Genomic DNA, 18,052 nt, shown 5'->3' with positions numbered 1-18,052 from the left:
GTAATATTGCCGTTCATCATCAGGCCTATTCCTGCTGCAGATGCGTTGCATTCTAAAAATAGATTTGATTTAATGAGTACTCGATTGATCCTCGAGGAATTCCTTCGATCACTCGAGTTTGGAATTTACTACTCGTGCCCATCCCTACAATGTAGAACTCCATCCTGGACTTTTAGGTGGTGCCACTGCTTGCACAGGGTCTGGCCTGTAGGAAGTAACCTACTTCTCCCTCGCCTAGGTGGTGGCTCACCCCTCTGAATGAGCGGTAGGACCTCCCTGATTATCTGATCAGTTTCCTGACTGTGCCTAAGCTTGCTGATGGAGAGGGCTGGAGGTGTGTCCCGTTCTGAGGGCACAGCCTGGGGAAGAGCCTTGAGAAACTGTGTCGCTCTTATCTCTCCCCCCTTTTCTTACTCTATGTGAGATTCACAAGCAGATCTCACATGTGATGGTTCTTGACTACCGGACAGACTGTCTCGAGTGGTGTCCATGGTCACGCGGTAGCCTGCATCGTCTGCCTGGAGACACTGGACCTGGCACCAGAAGATATCCTGGACTTTCTCCTCCTCCCTTCCCTCTGCTTCGGCCAAAGGACCTTCATACGGCTCACTGATCAACCTGTGGCTCACTGACTTGGCAAAAGGATCGCCATAGTCCGACCTATAAGCAGACCCACTGCCGGTCAAAGTGAAGGGTGCGTTACCCCCGAGAGATCAACAGCCCTGGAGGGAACGTCTCCCCTGTGCTCCTCGGTCTGGGAGCCAACAGCAGGAAGGGTCTAACACTAACAATTTCGTAGTCAGAGGCGGAGCACAAGAGACTAGTAGGTGCTCCAATAGTGCGAGATAAAAATAAAGCACATTAATTTGAATGATTTTAACTTGTTGTATGATTTATCGCGGGCACGGGCACACACAAGCTAAAATCATTCAAATTAGAGAAGAGGCTGCTTGTCGACCCCAGCGTCTTCGGTTGCTAAGCGACGTCAACGTCTTTGCCGGACTATTTCTCTGCTGATCAACACTATGAATGCTGGTTACAAATAAATTGTAAAAAGACACACCATGAAGTTATTTTTTTAAGTCAAAGTATCGTTATAATATCGTATTTCGCCATTCGAACAAAAAATATCGAGACATAAGTTTTGGTCCATATCGCCCTATTCTGCATCTACTCTGAACAATGGCTACTGGCCCCCTGCTGGGTGGCGCGACTGCTGCTGTCAGGGCCTTCTGCTCCAGCACACGGTTCAACAAGCCAATGAGAGACTGGACGCAGACACCCTCGGCCTGAGAAGAGGACGAGGGCCCCATTGACTTCGGGTAGCAGATAAGGTCGGTGGTGTTATTAGCAGGGACTGTGTCTATTGCTGAAGTCTGAGGATGTGCACCGATGTTCTTTGGCCGGCACGATTTGGCTTGAGACATTGTTCTGGCCTCTCTCTGATGTTCGATGAGGTGTTCCTGAATCTCATTTGCTGTCCACTTCTCTGATATTTTGCACTTTAGGTCACTTGCAGGAGCGGGGTCAGGACAGTGTTTCACCAGCGTCATCGTGACCTCATGAGAGGGGTCCTCAACGTTTCGCCCCTGCCTGCTCAGACACCCATCTGCGACATCCAGAGCCTTATTCAAGCGTATCCAGTAGTCCATGAGACTCTCTCCAGCCAGAGGAAGTGTGTTAAAAACACACGGTGTGTGAAAATCTGCTAGAGGCATTGAGCAGTAGGTTACCTCACTGAAATGTTGTTTCAGGATATCAAAGACAAGCTTGGGCTGAATCCGAATACTTAGTACATACTATTTCTGTTCAGTGTCTACTACTTGATCGTACTACACTTGACAGTGTAGTACGGTCTACAGCTATGCGTAGAAAGCCTCCACCGGATGTTTGGAGATGACGTATCTCCCCTCAGATGCCGGCAAAATTACCTTGATAAGTTACCTGTTTTCTGTCTTGTCATCGTTGCTATTAAATTAAAAAATTCTCTTTTTACTTAATTACTTACTTTACTTTTTTACTCTTTTTTTTTTTAATGTCTCTTTTTTTCGCCGCTTTCTACAACGTCTTTCTGGTGGTGTCGGGTTAGCCATCTCTTCTTTGTTCGTTACCAGACTCCGGTTGCATTGTGGGATAGCGTAGTGAACTCCATTGTATACTGTGGCGGTAGTACGCATCGGAAACGTTTTCCGTACTACACAATGCGTACAGAGCATTCGGACGCGCTATATTTGTGGCGTACTACCACAATAAGTATGAGTATTCAGATTCAGCCTTGGAGTGTTCAGCTGGCCACAGCGATGGCATGCTGCGCAGAGTAACTTTAACAATGTCTCTGGCCTTTCCCATTAGTCTTGACATTATCTCCATGGAGCACTCTTGTGGGGGGACACCCCGCTTATTCAGGTAGACGCTCATCATTTCTTCCCACTCATGCACTGTGTGTCTGTCTAGTACGGTGTACGGTGGCTCTTTGACATCTGTCTTCATAACTAACGTTACTCCAGTCATGTTCCAAGTCCGACCGTCAATGTCCTGAATTCAGACTAGATGTGGGAGTTTTCTGACTATCTGTGCTACCCATAGATCTGTTAAGTTGGCTAGCAGTGTTCTCCCCTATCTCGTATGCTAATTGTGTAATGAGGTTCCCTAGGTCTGAGGAACGCGCCTCTGGACTAGACACTGGCTGACGTGGAGAATGTTCATCTGTATGCGTGTGAGGGTATGAGAATACAGGGCGGGCCACTGGGCTAACACCACTACCAATGTCTGAAGCATCCCCTAATCTACGCATATGCAGTGCGGGGGAATGTGCATCAGTGTGTTAGTGTGTGGAAGAGAGCACAGGTTTGCCTCGTGCACCAGCCCCTTTAACCGGCGTGCACTCCACCCTACTCATCAGCCTACCCCTACCTAGGCTTAACAGCACAGCTTCCCCACGACTAAGAGGTTTCTGCACATCCTTACCATCAGTCATTTTTGCAAAGGTTGTCATGTGTTAGACTATGGTAATAATATATGAATAAGGAACAAACGCAAATATCGAGAAAGCAAAAGAAAAACACAATGTAAAATTATACTAGGTGAGATAGAGGCAATTAAGAATTACAATTTACACATTAAATAACAGTAGACCAAGTACTTGTCAACGTCCCGAAGAGGTTCCTACTCGTTACTGCAACCTCCGGCGATAACCCTGGCGATGATCTGAAGCGATGAGATCCGGGTCACGGCACCAATGTAGCCGGCGCGGTCTGCATATCGCCGACTACTGCGTTGTGTTCCAGTGCACTGAAGACAGGACGCTGACGTTCTTTTATGGCACTTTATTCTGTAGGCTGTAAGTTCAATGAGAGAAAAGATTCAGGGGCCTCATTACAGAAACTTCCTAACTCTGAAATCCTATCCTATCTTGAGATAGGAAGGCATTTAGGGGTTTTGATATTACAGAAGGAGGTTTCCTAACTTAACTTAGGAAGAAATCCTATCTTATTTTAAGATAGGAATTTAACCATTACAGAACTATCCTAAGTTAGGAATTTCTTAAGTTAGGCTCCCTAAGTTAGGTGGCCATACACCCTGTCCTAAGTTCAAAATAACTGTCAGTAACTGAAATAACAGAAAAATGGCAGCAGCACTGCTAGTGGGTCTGCTGTGTGACAATGAAGACGAGGACGAACATGACAACAGAAACTTGATGACTGAAAGGCTACTGAGACCGCATAATGACGTGTTACATTTTCCGGACCATATTTTAATATCCCTTTATCGCCTGCCAAGACAGTTAATTTTGAATTTGGTGGAAGAATTACGTCCTGCTCTGGAGAGGCCTACAAGGAGACATGGAGCCTTGCCAGTGGTTGTGCAGGTAACCAATGCTCTACGTTTTTTTGCCAAGGGGGACTTCCAGACTGAGGTTGCAAGCCTGTCTTCGGTTTCACAGCCATGTATTTCACGCAATCTCAGGGAGGTCACCAATGCCATCTGCAATCTTGCAACGAAATACATTCAGTTTCCTCGTGGAGAAGAGCTGCATTAGATTAAGGAGGCTTTTTTAAGTCAGAGTGGGATGTCAGGGGTAATTGGGCTTATAGATGGGTCACTTTTCCCCATCAAAGCTCCGAGTGGCCCAACTGAGCCGGCTTATGTGTGCCGTAAGGGATACCATGCCATCAATGTTCAGGCCATAGGGGACCAAAATATGGTTACACGGCATTTGTTGGCAAAGTGGCCTGGATCCACCCACGACTCTTTCATATTCAACACCAGGTGGGTCCCATAGACACTAACATAAATAATTGTTTTACCTGCTTTATTATTAGGCTTCACTCAAATAATAAATTTATATATTCAATATGTGCATTTACAGTGATATCAATGCACACCTGAGTGAGGGCAGGGGAAGTGGATGGCTTTTGGGGGACTCGGGATATCCCTTGAAACCCTACCTAATGACACCAGTCATGAACGAGCAAACGGAGGCAGAGAGCAGGTACAATGTGGCACACAAAAGGTGCCGTAGCCGTCAGGAGAGGCTATATGGTATATGGAAAGGAAGGTGAGACATATACTGCTTTGGTGCATTCAATAGCGTAGATAAGGAGTGTGTCGTAACCCCTAAGAAGATAGTGTTACACTATATACTTCAAAAGCAATGTAGCAAATGTATTTATTTAAAATGATTTAATAATATTAATATGGACTATAACATCACACCAAAAAAGGAGATAAGTAAAGCATTGTAAGCAAACAAACTGATTAACTTTTGATGTTGTAGATGGAGATGCCATGATATGAGCGGGGGATATCTTCAATATTCCCCGGAGAGAGCAGTGATGTTCGTGAAGGCCACTGCTGTGTTGCACAACATATGCAGGATTGCTAATCTCCCGGACCCTGAGGACGTCCCGGCCATGGTTGAAGATGAGGAGGAAGGCCATGATGGCATACATGATGGTGCACAGACTGGTAGAACTGCCAGAAAACACCTGATTGCACATTATTTTAGATAAGATAATTAAAAAGAAAACATACGAATTTGATGTAAAATATTTAATTCAACAATATAAAAAATAAATTAACAGTTTAACTCAATCAAATTTAAATAAGTGTACAAATTATTTCATTTCATTGTTCAAATAAATTCACAATATTGTTCCCGTTGTAAATAAAATACTGCTTCATGAATTCAAATTTTTCTTTATCCAATTTCAGTCTCTCCTTCTCAACATTTAGTGTCTCTCGCATCACCAACAGCTTCTTCTTCTCCAACTCCAGAAGCTCCTCTTGTAGGCTAATGTGTTTCTTCTTTTTAGCTGTAAAGAAGAATTTAAACTGTGAATCAAGACAATTTTCCTTGAACAGTAGCCTTCCTATTATAAACCTCAACTGTTCATAAATGGAGTAGCTACAGTTGAGACAGCGTCGTTGTAAAAATGCACCTCATATTTATTTAAACAGTGAGCATCAACTTGCCAGGTGATGGGATAATTATTGCTGTTGGCAGAGTCCTGCTGTCACACTCTGCTTCCATCAACGTCAGTATGACCTCAGTTGAATCAGACACCTCGGCACTGACGTTCTCAAGGATCTCCTCAGGCAGGCCAACCTCTGTGCCGGTTGAAATGCCTACACACAAATGATTTCATGTTAGGGGGGGTTGGCTTTTCTTTTGCTGTTTACTGGTCCATATTCTGTATTTTGTAGTTCAACAACTATCTTTGTCTATATAGCTTCTAGTTTGAAGTGAGACGTCAGAAATCAAAACGAGGCCATGGTCCCGATGAGGCAGAAACACCGGGGACATTCCAGTTTGGATATTAATGTGATTGAAATATCCAATGGGACAGGCAATTAAAATCGGGGACGTCTGGTCGCCCTATTCTAGTTAGGGTTACTATGGAGCCACTCCTCAAAATCACTTATCGATAGCGCGTCTAGTTGTACATTTTAGATTAACCGTTAGTTGCTACACCGTAGCACTAGCAGTACACCGCCCCCAAAATGTGGACACTGACACTAGTTTATACAAATTCTGTGAATCTGTGGTCCACTCGTTAGGTTTGCCAAAATCTAACCTTCGCACCAGCGTTCTTGCCTTATGTATTGGTGAAGTCAAATTTAAACATAATCCGCGGTTGCTAAACTAGATAGATAGAAGCGTTGAGCTGAACTTACCTTGGGTGTAAACTTGACCCATGGTGGCCAGGATCTTCTCCTCTAGCATGGTTATAGGCTTCACTTCTGGCATACCAGCCCCCGTCTTTGCCTGGTCCCTCTTCTGTAGCGTCCCTCTGGTCTTGGCGTCACTCGCTATGGTCGACCACTTTTTCTTTACACCGTCCACCGTCCTCAGTACCCCACAAACCGCTGAGACAGCGTCCGACACCTCTTGCCATTTGTTTGCTTTGATCCGCGACGTAACATTTGGGGAAAATTTGCCGAATAAAATACTTTTCCTTTCGTCCACCGCCTGAACTAATGCCTCCATCTCGTCGTTTGTAAAGTTAAAACCCCTCCTCTTCTTGTTTTCCGTAGCAATCCCCGCCATGACCGTACCACTGCTAGAAGAAGCTTGCCGTTATTATTGCCGTTATTATTAAGCCTTATATCAATCTCGTGCGCATTATGTGCAGAACCAGACATCACCTGACGATTGCCGATCGAAAAATCGGATTGAAAGAACAGTTAGGATCACCTAAGTTAAGATAAGATAGGTGGCTAAAGATAAGATAGGAAACGGCCAACAGGTTAGGAACTGCTTCTGTAATAGGAAGTTAGGAGTTTTCCTATCTTTGAGTACCTAACTTAAATTAGGATGAGAAGTTAGGATTTTTTCTGTAATGAGGCCCCAGGACTCTATCTTCACGGAATGAACCAGCCTCTCTCAATCCAGTGGAATGCAAAACGAGCACTAATAGTATTTAAAATATTCGAAAATAAAATACAAGAAAACGTTTTAATTAACACATTCTAAACCTGGTATTGGGAGTAGGCTACATACCTGTACACGTTCAACGAGAGCAAAGATTCAGTACTCTATCTTCACGGAAGGAACCAGCCTAACATAAGAAAAAGGACAACTGAAACATTTGGGCTATACTACACGAAGATAGAATGGCGAGCGTAAACCACGAGGTTAGCTAACAACTAAGATCACAGAACATAAATGTTCTCGACAATGACTAAATTTAAGTCCACTCATCTTGAAATACATTTACAAGTTACCATATACACTAAAATTAAAGTTAGAACAGGTATATTTCAAGTTCACATTGCACTGCTGTGGACACGTACCTCTCTGAATCCAGTGGAATGCAAGAAAGGAGCGGGAAAATCCAGCGTATATCCACCACTATCCAATAGAGGGCGCAGTTACACAACAAATAAATCTCCCAATACCTAGGAACTATCACGAACAATACAAGATTTTGGCAGTGGCTGTGGGTCAATAGAGGGCGCTAGGACGTCGCCCCTCCGTGAAATATTCACTTGAATATATCTGCCAACTATTAATCAACTATTATTTAAATGTGTCTGAACGTCAATGATTTGGGCTAGGCTAGATATTGGTCATTCGAAATAAAGCCCTCCTCCATGTCAGGGGCGCCGGCCGCGTTGAAGTCAATGAAAGCTCGCTAACTTTTTGCTGTCTATCAAACAGAGACAGCTTTTCATTGGCGCAAGAAAATTCGCCCTCGGGTCGCACCAGTGTGCGCCCCAGGCCAATGGTATCGCTTTTCTTTTTTGTTATCACCACATGATTGGACAATTCAGCGAATCAATCAAATATGCTAACTCCCTCAGCAGCATTCGCGCAACACAACAAGTAGAGAAGAGATAGATCGCTAACTCAGAGAGTTGTAAGTACTTTCCATCCTTTTCAGTGGAGGAATTGGACTCCACACACAATATACAATAATTGTCTTTTTCCCGTTACAGCATTTATTTCAGTAGCATAGTATTAAGGGTTACCTTCAGTTACAGCAATTGTCAATATTATACGTTTGAAATGTTTCATTGGCTAAAGCAACTGACAATATTACAACATTTTGGGTTTCCTTCACTGACATCAAACCACTCAGTATGATATATTATAAAATACAAGTTCCACCTTCTGCGTCAGTGCCCCACCATCACAAGCAATCGACCCCGTCCGGACGGAGGTAAAAAGAAAAAAAACGTTTGGAAGGGGGGCCACTGGAGGGTACGAGCTCAGTTTTATGGGGGCACTGGCACTGGCACTGGCACTGGCACTGGCACTGGCACTGGCACTGGCACTGGCACTGGCACTGGCACTGGCACTGGCCCTTGACTTTAGAGCCCTTGAAGTAAACGGGTTCCTCTTGCCCTCAAATTGGATGTGACGTTGTCAGGCATAGAAGGTCATATCTTACCTATAGTTGTATCACCCCTTTTATTATGAACCCGTTGTGCACAAATAAAGTCATGGAAAAGAAACCGGTACTGATGGAAAGCCTGAAACACAGCGGAAGTAGGGGTGAAAACGAAAGTAGATATCGCATCTGAAATAGTCACGTAGCCTACGTTTACTGGAAACCATGGAAGGTAAGCCGAGTTTATCTCCAACTACCATTGGACTTTGTTACATTGTGGTGTAGCCTACCTTTTATAAGGCTACTTTATGACATGATATACGCAACGTTTTTTAGAAGTTTGCGATCGATCAGTGCGGTGTGCAGGGTTTAGTTGTAGGGCCTAGGCTAATGTAGAGGTCGGTCCGTACTATTGTAACATTACTAAATGTGGACTGAGTTCAGATCCGGTGTCCTTGTGTTCTGTAGACTCCTGGTGTGACTCAAGTAGTTGATGTTTATCTCTTAACTGTCTGTGGAACCAGGAGTTCACTCACTTTCACACTGAACTGTTTCCTGACTTGTCCAATTCCACAACACTATAAAGGGGGTTTGTTGTGTATAGGTCTATTTAAAATATAATGTATAATTAATAACCATAGGCCTATTGTGATATAAGTCGACTATTCTGGCTGCGTTCAGTAGGCCTAGTCCGTCTGTATCGAGTGGACTCACGTTTCCTGCATATTGTTCTGCACAACAGAGATGGTCTACAGTAGGAAGGGAGGTACCCCTACCTGTTGTAGAACCGAGCACAGCAATGCTCTTAGAATCTCCACAAAGGTCTTCTACTATAGGCCTACTTTAAATAAATGATTGTATGCAAATATTTGTCTGCAAAAGAAGATACATTTATAGATGTTGGGATTGATAGATTAAAAAAGTGCCTTTAAAGCCAGGCCGAACGGGAGTTGATACACCACACAAACACACAATAAACATTTGATAAGTAACGCTGGCCGTATTTAATTAGTCCCAAAATAATCGGAAAATAAGCTCCAGGTTGAGAAATCCCTAGTTTTCAGCTTTTCAATTTCAGTATTTTGCTGAGTAAAAAGAAGTAAAAATGTACGTAACATGTCTATAAAGTAGAAGCAAAATACATGATACAAGATCATGCTACAGCACCAGACTAGAGAAAAACTGTTAAATGTTTATGTTAACAATCGTTTATTGGAGTATAACAATTCTTACAGACACACACACTCAATGACCAGATGCAGGGAATGCTGTGTAGTGCATGACAAAACCTGTCCTCTCTTTCTCTTACTCTCTCTTTCTCACAAAAGCCACAGCGCTCATGTGGCCCAATGTGCGCTGGCTTGAAGAGAAGGTCGCTTCTGATTCTGATTCTGATTCTGGTTCTGGTAAGAGTTCTGGTTCTTCTGGTTATTTTCTCACGCTATACCTCCAGGCTTCTCCCTCCCTCCCTCTCACCCTCCCTTCTTGTTTTGTCTTTTTGCCAGACTCCAGTGCTGAGTTTGATGAAGATAATAAGGGTGAGCAGTTACACTCTTCCATTGAGCTTTGAGTCACAATGACTAGGTGATCAGACAACAGAAGTGTTTCATTCTGTTGTGTGTGTGTCTATAAGGTTCATAGGGATGCTTCTGTACAAAACGTATCACTGCTAACTGCAGAATTGTGTCTGGTTGCAGATTTACCATTCCTCCATCTCACCCTCCCTTCTGCTTTGTCTTTTTTCCAGTTGCCAGTGCTGAGGTTGATGAAGGTGAGCAGCATGCTGCCTGCCAGTGTATCATGAGGCCGACTGTTATCGGAGGGCTTAATGTACACATTACTCTTACACTGGACATGCTGTCGGTTTTGTTACTGACAGTAATTATTTATCCTGACAGAGGAGATGCACTTCAAGTCACGTTGTGAAAAATGTAAAACAGCTCAGCAGGTGAATTTAAACAAAATACATACCTTCACATTTACATTACATAAATTACCTTAAAGTTAAACCAATAAGTTGTATTGATCTTTATTGTTGTTGGCTTCTGCTTTTTCTTTTTTACAGAGTTCTGAGTATTTGAAGATTACCCCAAGCAAGATTTCTAAGTGGAGCTTCCAGTGAGTGACATTCGGTCCTCAGAATAATCAGAATAATATATTCATCACAACCATAAACATATTCTGTTTTAATGTGTGTGTGTGTGTGTGTGTGTGTGTGTGTGTGTGTGTGTGTGTGTGTGTGTGTGTGTGTGTGTGTGTGTGTGTGTGTGTGTGTGTGTGTGTGTGTGTGTGTGTGTTAGGGTACAGCTGAAAGGCAAAGGGACCTATGAGTGTTCGGCTACAGGTCTGGTGTTTGAAGTGTCGGAGCAGGCTCTGGTCCGCTACTCGGTCCTGTCCTGGTTCCAATTCTCTGAGTTCCTCCAAGACTCCTGGAGACCTGCTGGATCGATTTGGAATGTGGATGTGGTCAACAAGGATCCATCTGTGCTCAAGTTTATCCATTTCCCCCACTCTCTGTGCCTTGCTGGTAAGAACACACTGTGACTGTTGAATTAGGGCCGTATTTTGCACCCAGCGCAATTTACTTTCTACACTGATGCATGCATCGTTGCTAGTTTGCACCCAGCGCAAGGCCGATTTTCCCCCTGCAGCAAACCTGCGCCACTAAACTTGCTCCCCGAGAGGCGTGTCGGCGAAAAGCAGAGGGGTGTTCTGGCACAAATGATACATGGTGCTATCTTACAGGTCGATAAAACAATTGCACAACTAACCAAAAAATACCTGGTCTAAGTGCACTAGCGGATAGCCTAGTTGGTGTTGCTATTTTGACGTACCTTGGCAGGTTGGAACTGCAACATAAGCTTACACACCAGTAGGCTATACACAGCAAAAACATGCAAACGATTTGCCTGATTGAAATATTATGATGATTGTTGAAAAAAAAAAAATCCGTAGGGGGTGCATGAATGAACACTGTAGTAGGCTATGCCATGCGTTAAAATAATAATAATAACAATAATAAACTGGAGCAAAGTAGGCTATATCCCAGCCTTCCAAAACAAAATCTTGTTTTAGGGTAAATGCTTTTAGGATTGATGAGTATTTGATCGATAGAAAACATCGTTTTACCGCGAGTGAGTGTTTAAAAGAGTGAATGAATGCGGGTGTGTGCACCCATCTGTTTAAACACGTAATGCATAATACAGTGGCAATGGCAATGTAAGTTAACGGGGGGACACATGCATATTATGAACAAGAGTCGATAACGATAATGTATAAAATACGAAGAAACGATGTGTGTTAATGTATTGCCGCATATCATTAAATACACCCACAGGGCCGCTTTTCATATGTGTATTAAGTTTTCTTTGCCAAAATGTACATGACGACTCAGTATTTCTGAAGTTGTAGAAAAAAACGGTATCCATGTATGAATTAGGCCATATTAATTGGCCATAATGTGCCCTTATGTCATGCATCTGTCTCATCGGAGACTGCAAACACTCTGTCAAAATATCAACTCGTCAGGTTAAAATGTGCTCATGGCTCTTAAAGGGGATAGGAGATGGCACTCTCATTGTTCTTACGCCCAAAACACACCTACGGGTATTCAGACCAACTCATTTTAGATTTGCGTCGGGCACAAGAGTCATTTATCCGCCGGTATAATAGCAACAGCGCCAGAGATCCGCCCACAAAGCTAGTTCCGTTTCGCGCTTCTCACTTGCGTTTCAGATCGTAAAATAGGGCCCTATGAATCTCTGTGTGCATGGCAGCTTTGGCAGTGTTTTGTTGACCAACCATTCTGGTAATTTCTTTGATTTCAAATTGGGCTGACTCATGCAGCTCGCATTAACTTTTGATACTCGATATTTGGTTTGTAGTTTTTAATGAAAAATGTTTTTGTTGAATTGAATGTTAAAAATATACGAAATAGGCAAAGTAATGTCATCTTTCTAATATTTATTTATTATCATGGAACTTTGGGAGGGCGTTCCATCACAAGGCTCCCAGTCTAGTTTTCCCCTTGTTTTCACATTTTGCAAGATCCCTGCTTATTTTTAAAACGTAATCTGGATTAGAAAATCATCTCTAGAACAACTTGTAACAACATGTATTTCTCCAGACTTATGATTCTATGTATATACTGGCGATTATAATTTCCCAACGGGCTCATATAATGTGATGTAACTTTTCCACAGAACCTGAGCATGAGCTGAGCTTCAGTGTTCTGCATGTAAAGGATCGCCATGCCAACATTGAGTCGACGGTGGACTTCACGGCAAGCCATGTTAAATGGCGCGTGTCCTCGCTTTCTCCTGTGGGTCTCATCATTCCGAGCAGTCTGCAGGTGAAGCACCACGCGTTGGTGCTGATTTACAAGGAGCGGATCAAATCCAAAAAAAAGATATCGATCTTCCACGTGTTTTTGGCCTCGAACGACGGCTCTGAGATCCAGGTGATGAAGCAAAACGGACCAACAAGTCAGTAATGGGACGAGAGTCCCTGTGTGTTGATAAACAGGATAAACGGACAGACTACACTAAACTGGGCTATGGTAAAATGAGCTAAACTGTGCTAGACCAAGCTGGGATAAACTTGGCTAACTTGGCTATAGGCTAAACTGGGAGAGACTAGGCTGGACTAGGCTAGCCTAGAAGGCACTAAGTGAAACTGCGCTAGGCTAGGTAACTCAGTGTAACATCCTTGATGGTGCATCTGTCTTTCTGTTTCTTTGATCTGCTATCTTGAAAATAACCCACACCTCACATAATAATAAGAATAAATGTTATTTATAACCCTGCGTTCACACCAAAAGATGCAAAAAGTTGACGCGCGTCACGATCCCATTCAAAGTGAATGTAGAGACGCGTTGCTGCTTTGCTGCCGCAGCAGTTGCTGCCGAGAAAACGGGCAGCAAAATTTGATTTGCGGCGCGTCAAAATCTGATTTGCAGCGCGGCGTGCCCGGCAGCGGGCACGGGCGGCGGGTGCGTTCACGTATTTTGCGGCGCGTCAAATGCTGCTCGAGTTGAAATATTTCAACTTTTCGGCAGCAAACGCGTGATGACAGCCAATCAGCGTTCAACAGCGTTGCCACTGAGGCGTTGCCACTGAGTGACAGCCAATCAGTGTTACTTAAACGGAGGAGAAGATAATAATTGCAGTCTCCGCATACACGGTGATCTTCAACACCACCGTGGCCAGTTATAAGTGTCCAATACATATATATATATATATAAGGATAAATGTCCAACCGAGAGATCCTAACACCGATAGCTAGCAGGTCATCAAACTGGGCTGGAGTCAGCCTCAAATAGCGCTGGAAGCGTTGGCCATCCAGACGGAGCTCCTGCAGAAGACGGTGAAATTCACCGAGCTCTGTAGGGCTCCGAATGGTCTCATGAACCCATAAACGACGGGCATTTCGACGTCCCTCCCTCTTCCACAACAGGTAAAGACAGGCAATGCACGTAATGTCGGCCATGGTTGTGAATGAATTCAGAAGCACCGCGGGAAAAACTTGCCGCGCATCAAAACTGCGGCGCAGCAAAACCTTTGCCGCGCTGCAAAATTTTTGACGCGCCGCAAAACTTCGGCGGCAGTGCGTTCGGGCAGCAAATGCATCTTTTGGTGTGAACGCAGGGTTAAAGACAAAAATACCATCCTCTTACTAATTTTTTCCTTCACATCTTGTTCCTGTGTGTGCAGGCTATTGAAGAACAGGTGCTCTCTTCTCATAAGATATTGATCAAGATGTACAAATCGGCCGCCTGTAGGCTGGGAGAAAAGTTCCACTGCCTCACAAGCAAGCCAAAAGGGCAAATTGAACCCCCGGTATGTATTGTGAACCTTTTTATTCTCATTCACATGTGCCTTAACCTGCAATGAAAAGTTGTCATTTAATATTCAAACAGAAAGATAATTGATAAATATCTAACTTTGTGTGTGTGTGTGTCTGTGTGTATGTGTGTGTGTGTGTGTGTGTCTGTGTACAGAAACTAGAATTTGTTAATAAATTGTTAGCGTCTAAGGGATTTTTTGAAGTACGCTTCGGTGAGCGTCCTCCTTTCGAATTGTTTCTGAAGGACTCTGACTGTGATGAGCCTTTGTGGTCTGCTACAATCAGAAAAGGTAACCGATGGACACAACTGGAATTGTTTTTGTGGTTTGCATGGTGAGACTCTGATGCTCTTTTCTGTGACAAATTCTAGAGGATTGGAAATTCAAGAAGAAACCAATTGTAAAACCAAGACGTAGGTTATTACCTTTCAAGAAGACCCAAGTGGCAAACACCAGACCGGAAGGTACACTTTTCTTTGTGATGCTGTGTTCTTTGGATCATTAGGGGTCCAAGCCAACAGGTTGGATCCCTATTGTTTTTGTAAGGATTTTTTTTATTATTATGTGTACCTCCCTAAAAGTGGGACCACAGCCCAAACCGTAAATGGTGGCGACACGCGAATTGCATGACTAGATCCAGATCTGTTCGGACTAAGCAGACGACAAAATCCAGACACGCCGGTCACTAGGTGGCGCTATACCAAGGAATACGCGTTTGGGGGTATAACTCCCACACTGAACCTCCCACAGTCAAAAACTTGTACCCACATATTCACTGGAGTCTGCTGCATCTTTTGGCATAGGCCACGCCCATTTGCGTCTATAATTTTTTTTCGCGAAAACCGCAAAACTGTTTTTTCGCTACTCCTCCCACATTTCTTGACCAATCAACACCAAACTTTGCACACAACATCTTCAGACGCACACGCAAATAAATCATAGACACTTTTTTGATCCGACCTTCGACGACGAAACGGTAGCGTTTTGAATATTGGTTTATTAGCTAAATTAGACGTGAAAAATCCAAAATCCAAAAAAATCCAAAACTACACATCGGATCGAGTCCAAATGTTACACAGATGTTGGTGCTAACCATGAAGACGTTCGATAAAAATTTTGGAAAATTACGCCTTTAGGGGGCGCAATAAAAGAGGAAATTGTATATCTTCTAATTGGCCAAAGGAATGTTCTTCAAACTATGAGGAAACCATCAAGGGGCAAACCCGAGTCTATATAAAAAATATGGCCAAGAATTATTAATGTTGGCGGGAGTTATTTGGAAAAGGAAAATTGTCTTCGGAAAATTTCGCCACAAGGCGGCGCCAAAAAAACTACGACATTGTGTGTCTCCTAATTTGCCAATGGAATGTTCTGAAAACGCGTTTTGGGCTATAACTCCCACACCGAACCTCCCACAGTCAAAACCTTTATATCCACAGATTCACTGGAGTCAGCTGCATCTTTTGTCACACGCCGTGTTTTGAACACATGCTTCGCGTTGTGCCGGCGAAATGCACACTTCTTGGACCCCTGCATAACTGCTTGCAGTTCTAGTTGGTCTTCCAATCAGATAGTAGGATAATTAAGTAAATTGAATCAGCGCAAAGCCACATTAATATAAACTATTGGAGGTAAGCTGTGTTTATCTTAACAATGCACAAGGGACGAACAATATTTAAATGTACGATCAGGGTCATCGTCAATTAATTTTTTGGTTTTGTGTGACCAAGTGGGGGTGAAAAACGGTTTTATATTTACCCCAATAAAGAAGTTGAATTAATCAACTACCGTGATTGCACGCTGTCATTAGGTATTCAGAGTATCTATTGATACATTATACGTAATTCCTTGTTTGTTCGCAAACCTGGCCAATAAAACTGAATCTGAATCTGAATCTGAATCTGAATTTAACATTGCCTTTTGATTCCAGGGGAGCTTCAAAGGATCCGTTCTGAATGTGTGCAAAGAGTTTCAATCTCAGTTATCAAAGGTCTCCTGGATGACCTTTGGCAGCAGAAGGTGTTCAGTACTGAGGACAAGGACACTGTGATGGAGAACCACAAGATCAGAGCAGACCAAGCACGTTGTCTGATCGACATGGTGATGGGGAAAGGGGAGAAAGCAAGTCAGATAATGATTGATAGTATGAAGGAGAGGGATCCTGAATTATGCATCACATTGGGCCTGATCTCTTCTCCTTCATTGAAGTAATTTTAAAGAAACTTTTTTTGACAAGACAAGCTGAAAAAGTAAATGATGCTGTCATGTTCAGAATAGATCCTCCTTCCTGGGCTACTACATGTGTACTAAGCTGTTCCCCTCAGTTACCTCCTATATCCAAGTATAGATAAGAATTTTGTTACATTATATTATAATAATGTTAGTATTGTTGTGATCATGGAGTTTGTAAACAAAGTTGACATTATGCCAAAGAAAGAATACATTTTTGCTTCTCTTGACATTTTTAATAATCCACTGAATTTTATTCAGGTTGCATTTTTTACATTTTCATATCAGTTTTATTTTTTATATTTTATATATTTTTTATATGTTATCATGGATATGACCAAAATCCAACTTGCAGGGTTCTAACCATAACATTAGCCTGACACAGGAATGTTCAGACCTCTGTTCGGGGCAAAATAAAATGGTCAAACATATGCTTTCTTGCTTCATTTGTTTGACATATTTATATACACGATAATGCAACACATTTAATATCAATACACTTTAGTAACAATTGAATCACTGAATAATCAATGTGCAACAGGTTAAACCAGCCTTCAACACGCAAACTACCACCGCAGGACAGGAGAGCCCCCTTGTCATGTTCATTATCATCATTTTGCAATTAACCGGATTTTAACAACACCACCACCCTGCGTCCAATACTACAAACCACCTAGGTGTCTACTTTTGGGCTCCTCCGACAAGCACTGGTACAAGCACATTAATAAAACTCCATTATTCTATAATTCAAGGAATGAATGAGAATAAAGAAAACTCGGACCATAGGTCCATGAAATGGCACAGAGAAGATTAACGGCTAGAAACCTAGAATGACAAAGGTGCATGTAACGACCCAACAAGGGAACAAATGAAGTTAACATGGTAGCCTATATATGAGGAGACATTGAGGGGCAGTTGGGAAGATGGAAGAAAGGAAGGGGAGGGGAATGAAGCGATCTCAGATGGGAGTGGCAGGATCTTTGAAGGGGATGAGTCAGAGGACATCCGGGGGACAGGTGGAGAACAGCATCTAAAGGACATAGAGCTGACCAGGGCCTCTTCTGCTGCAGTGTGAGTACCTCATTCGGTGGGTCGGTTCTCTCGGTACAGCCTGGCCCCAATTCAGCCATTCTTCAATCTGAAGAATAGAGTCAGAGAGCTCTTATGAGTCAGAGTTGGAATGGCATATCGGAATGCAGATAAAGCAATTTGAATTTGATTGGTTCATTAATGAATCCTACAGGACCCGACCCTTTTATACGTCCAAAAAAAGGAAGAACCATTATATCAGCGCAAATAGCACATTTCCCAGTGTGACCAAGAGAGGTCGCTGCAGACACTTCCTAAAGAGATCCCACACTTTGCAGCTCGTACAGGTGGTGTAGTACGAGGCATCTCAGACACACCATAATACTGTTTTGTATCATAGGGGTATCGCTTTTGTCCAAAGTCGATACATTGAAAGTTACATCAGAAATGGGCTGCCTACCAGGGCTGGACTGGCAATCTGGCATACCGGGCATTTTCCCGGTGGGCCGAGTTCCCTCGAGGGCCGATGGCCTCCCCCGTTTAAAAAAAAAAAAAAAACTGACCGGCGGCCCACGATGTCATGTTGACGGCCCTCGGCCCATGCATGTGGGGGGG

General features: G+C 43.2%; 2 protein-coding genes and 1 long non-coding RNA gene across 7 annotated transcripts in view; 1 reads left to right on the top strand and 2 right to left on the bottom strand.

Moving 5' to 3' along the window:
- The window catches only part of LOC132475106 (uncharacterized), a 444,510-nt gene that overhangs the window by 353,439 nt on the left and 73,019 nt on the right, over window positions 1–18,052 (bottom strand). The gene's annotated exons all lie outside the window — the stretch shown is intronic.
- On the bottom strand, window positions 2,539–8,500 carry LOC132474363 (uncharacterized). Of its 2 annotated transcripts, XR_009529646.1 has the most exons (4): window positions 8,397–8,500; window positions 7,297–7,354; window positions 7,004–7,061; window positions 2,539–3,338 (listed from the first exon to the last, which is right to left on the bottom strand). It is a non-coding gene; the product is annotated as an uncharacterized LOC132474363 (long non-coding RNA). The 2 variants fall into 2 exon arrangements; XR_009529645.1 differs by having other exon boundaries at window positions 7,004–7,354.
- On the top strand, window positions 8,479–16,839 carry LOC132474362 (uncharacterized). 4 transcript variants are annotated; one of them, XM_060074999.1, is made up of 12 exons: window positions 8,479–8,568; window positions 9,665–9,736; window positions 9,842–9,874; window positions 10,084–10,107; window positions 10,235–10,284; window positions 10,402–10,454; window positions 10,637–10,863; window positions 12,539–12,795; window positions 14,048–14,173; window positions 14,335–14,470; window positions 14,551–14,643; window positions 16,110–16,839. In XM_060074999.1, the coding sequence occupies exons 1-12, from the start codon at window positions 8,562–8,564 to the stop codon at window positions 16,388–16,390; spliced, it is 1,359 nt and encodes a 452-aa protein (XP_059930982.1). In that variant the 5' UTR covers window positions 8,479–8,561; the 3' UTR covers window positions 16,391–16,839. The 4 variants fall into 4 exon arrangements, with proteins under 4 accessions (XP_059930982.1, XP_059930981.1, XP_059930983.1 ...); XM_060074998.1 differs by having other exon boundaries at window positions 9,665–9,742; XM_060075000.1 differs by lacking the exon at window positions 8,479–8,568 and having other exon boundaries at window positions 9,674–9,742; window positions 10,034–10,107.

This window comes from Gadus macrocephalus, chromosome 16, assembly GCF_031168955.1.
Source record: "Gadus macrocephalus chromosome 16, ASM3116895v1".
Lineage (NCBI taxonomy): Eukaryota > Metazoa > Chordata > Actinopteri > Gadiformes > Gadidae > Gadus > Gadus macrocephalus.
This window is presented reverse-complemented; position numbering and strand designations above follow the sequence as displayed.

Coding starts and splice junctions, on each gene's coding strand:
- LOC132474362 (XM_060074998.1), top strand. Junction 10,108..10,234: donor CAGTGCTGAGGTTGATGAAG/GTGAGCAGCATG, acceptor TTATCCTGACAG/AGGAGATGCACTTCAAGTCA. Junction 10,285..10,401: donor AATGTAAAACAGCTCAGCAG/GTGAATTTAAAC, acceptor TCTTTTTTACAG/AGTTCTGAGTATTTGAAGAT.